The 3,383-nt window shown below is 41.0% G+C and overlaps 1 protein-coding gene across 3 annotated transcripts in view; it reads left to right on the plus strand.

Annotated features, from left to right (window-relative positions):
• nf1 (neurofibromin 1) overlaps positions 1-3,383 on the plus strand; it is a 136,404-nt gene that overhangs the window by 49,943 nt on the left and 83,078 nt on the right. For all 3 annotated transcript variants that reach the window (XM_015400359.1, XM_015400358.1, XM_015400361.1), the window contains exon 29: positions 1,352-1,487. In XM_015400359.1, the coding sequence (XP_015255845.1) occupies positions 1,352-1,487 (136 nt within the window). The remainder of the gene's footprint in view (positions 1-1,351; positions 1,488-3,383) is intronic.

A 3,383-nucleotide genomic window follows, 5' to 3' on the forward strand; every position in this document is an offset into this window, starting at 1 on the left:
TGCAGCAGCTGCTGGAGTTGGTAAAATGTAACTTTTGCTGCTTAACGTGTCACATCAACCAATCAGAGAAGCTGATCTGGGATCTGGCAGGGTGACGCACACAGCACTGCTGATGCAGAGCGCTATGATCACTACTCTGAAAAGGTTTATTAACGCCTAAACTAATTTAAAATGTGGAAACGTACATGAAAAACGCCTTCCAGCCTCGGTGAGCAGGGTGTGTGAGCGTGTGTGAGCTGTGATTGACACTCCATCAGACGCTCCTCTGGCTGTGATTGGTTGTTTTGGCTTTCCAGATTGAAATACAGGCAGTAGGCGGGACCAATTGAAGCAGTTTTTTTCACAGGTTACATATCACATGTACTGCTGTCTGGGCATAGGGACAGTTTTAGCCAATATGACAAAAAAGGGATTTTTAAAAACTTACAGACTTCAGCTTTAAGACGCGAGAAACCCGAATCTGAAGGAAGGAACGGCTTCAGCTACTTTAGGGCTAAAGATTTTTAAACTGTTTTATTGTTGTCCGTCCAGATAACCACAGTCAGCTTGATGTGGATGGATACTATTGTATTGAGTGAGTATCGCTGGGTGGTCACAGTTAACTGGTTATATATATTTAGAAGAGTGCCCTCCTCTGGACAACACTCTGTGGTACATCTATACCTTATGGACAAAGGACAGAGGACCAGAATGTTCACATTTTGGTTAAAGAAGACAGGTGGTTTGAGAGGAGCGTGAAAGAGGACATATATGTTAAGAGAGAAAAAACAACCTTACACAGAGGGGGGGACTCAGATTCCAGCTTTCAAAAACCTGCAATGCAGCGATGATAGAGTTGATTCCTTCCCGCTATCATGGCAACCCCAACCCCCTTACAGGGGAACAGAAGACCTCACCTATTCAGTCAGGCCAGCAATTCCCTCTAACAACCCCCCTTTCAGAGGCATAGACAGGTGTTGGGTGTTGCAGGCTATCAAAGAAGCCAAACGACTGCCCATCCCAAAGGGGTGGACCCGTTCGTCAGGTTCAATTTGCATGTTTTCTAAGCCAAAAGAAGTCTTTGGTTTTTGTCCACTCTATAAAGCCTCAAACTCTACGCTAATTCTGAGGTTTTGAATTGAAAACGCTTCCTGGATGGGAAGCAAAACGAAGTCCAGTGGATTTTTTTTTTTTACTTTTTTGGAGTTAACTGGTTAGATTGGAATGCTTCATTTAATCAAAGGTTTGTTTGATGTTGACCATAAATGTTTAAGATTTTTAGTGGTTCTGTGAAAACTTTTACTTCGCAGTAAAAGTTTTGAAGGTTGTTTTTTTTCCTACCAAGCACTGAGCTGAGCTACTATTTCCTCAGACTGGAACATGGTGAAAACCTGGAGGACAACCAGAGGAACCTGCTTCAGATCACCGAGCGCTTCTTCCAGGCCATAATCGGCTCGTCCAGCGACTTCCCGCCACAGCTACGCAGTGTTTGCCACTGTCTCTACCAGGTATTCCCTCCCTGACCATCCAGCCTCTCTGTCTGTAGCCATCCAAACACACTGTCGTTTAAACATCCTAGACTCCAGCCGCTTCACTTTGGCTCGTTTCTGTATCCGCCGTATCAGCTAGAAGGAATATTTAAGTTAAAAAGCATCAATGGACAGTTTAAGCTGAAGCTGACTTTAAAATCAGACCTTGTTTGCTCTGCTTCAGTGTTTATAGGATCTCCTTCCGCTGTAGATGAAATCCTCTGACTCCCTGATCCTTGGTTTGGATGAATCCTTTCACCAACCATCCTATAAACAACCAGCCAAATTCACATTTAGATAACTGTTGGAAGGAATGTCTTTTTCTTTTCAGACCTGCGCTTCCCTCACTTATGCTCAGAACCCATTAACTAAACCAACGCCAACTCCTGAGGCCGTAGAGATGTTTCTTCAGTAACCAATGACTGATTAGATCATATTTATCTGCAGTTCGTCATCCAGCAAAATTAAAGGCTATGTCACACTGCAGGCCTTAATGCTCAATTACGATTTTTTTTGGGGGGGGAAATCTGATTGTTGTGCATGGTTGTACACATTTCCAAATATTTGCGAATTGTATGTGATCTGCATTCACACAACTGTAGTGTCCCGCATGCGCATTAGAGGACGTAATGAGGTCACAAGCGGGCGTGCTCTGTTTACAGGAGTAAACATGCATGGTAGTGCTGGAGCATTTAAAAAGATCAGATAAGTATTGGATCAACGACCACATAGCAAAGAGACCTGGGTCACCGGATCTTTATTGTTCAGACTGTCATGAAAAGGTCAGATCCAGGTCGCATATGGGCGAAAAAAAATCTGATCTGGGTCAGGCTGCTGTGTGAACGTAGCCAAAGTTTGTCTCTGCTTTCAGAATATGGATCAGGGATTGTGAAGCCAAAGGGGCGTGGCCCAAACCTCAGAACTTCATCTGTCTGAGCTCCGCCTCTTTCTTCATCCTGTTGTGCTCCATCCTCAGCATGTTATAACCTGTGTAGGAAGTATTTCTAAGATTAGATAAACGCTTAACTCCTTCCGGTGAAGCTGTCTTTGCTTCAGCTCTGGGAATCATGTATTGTTACATGCATGACTTAAATTAACTCGCTGTTCCCTGTTAACACCTTTCAAACCCTCATTCTTTAAAATAATTAGTTTTCTTTGGATTAGAAGTATGAGTTTAAGAATAAATGCTGCTGCATCACAATATGGAAGCACGTCATTATCATTTGAGAAGTGGATCATATGGAAAAGTGTTTTGCTTTGAAAGGTACCTAAAGTAATCACCCAGTGATTTCAAGTCCATGTACTAATGGACTTTCTTATGATGCATATGGACTGAAAAACAGAACCTTGTGTTTTTTACAGAACAGCCATTTTTAAGCCGGTGCTTACAGTAACATTTGTCCTGCTCTGCCACATCATCTATTAAACTTTGTTAAAGGAGAAGTCTGGTCATTAAGGAATGATCAATGGATCATTATTTATACCAAAAACTAATATGTCTGTGGGGATTTAGTCAATTTAGTGATAATAAAAAAAAACAATATAATAATAATAATATTTGTCATCATGATCACTGAGTCCAGGAGTGGCCATTTTTGCCCAAATATACACTGTGTGCAGAATTATTAGGCATGTTGTATTTTTAAGGATTATTTTTATTATTGGGCCTCAATTGTGTTCTCAATCAACCCTAAAGACTCCTTAATATCAAAGTTTCATACTTTTGGAAATTGATGTTTGTTTTTTTTAGATTTGGCCATTTTATATCTGTGTGTGCAGGTAAATATTACTGTGCAGAATTAATTGGCAAATTAATAAAAAAACAAATATATACCCATCACACTTGTTTATTTTCACCAGGTAAACCAATATAAC

Source organism: Cyprinodon variegatus, unplaced genomic scaffold, assembly GCF_000732505.1.
Source record: "Cyprinodon variegatus isolate N-32 unplaced genomic scaffold, C_variegatus-1.0 Scaffold1095, whole genome shotgun sequence".
NCBI lineage: Eukaryota > Metazoa > Chordata > Actinopteri > Cyprinodontiformes > Cyprinodontidae > Cyprinodon > Cyprinodon variegatus.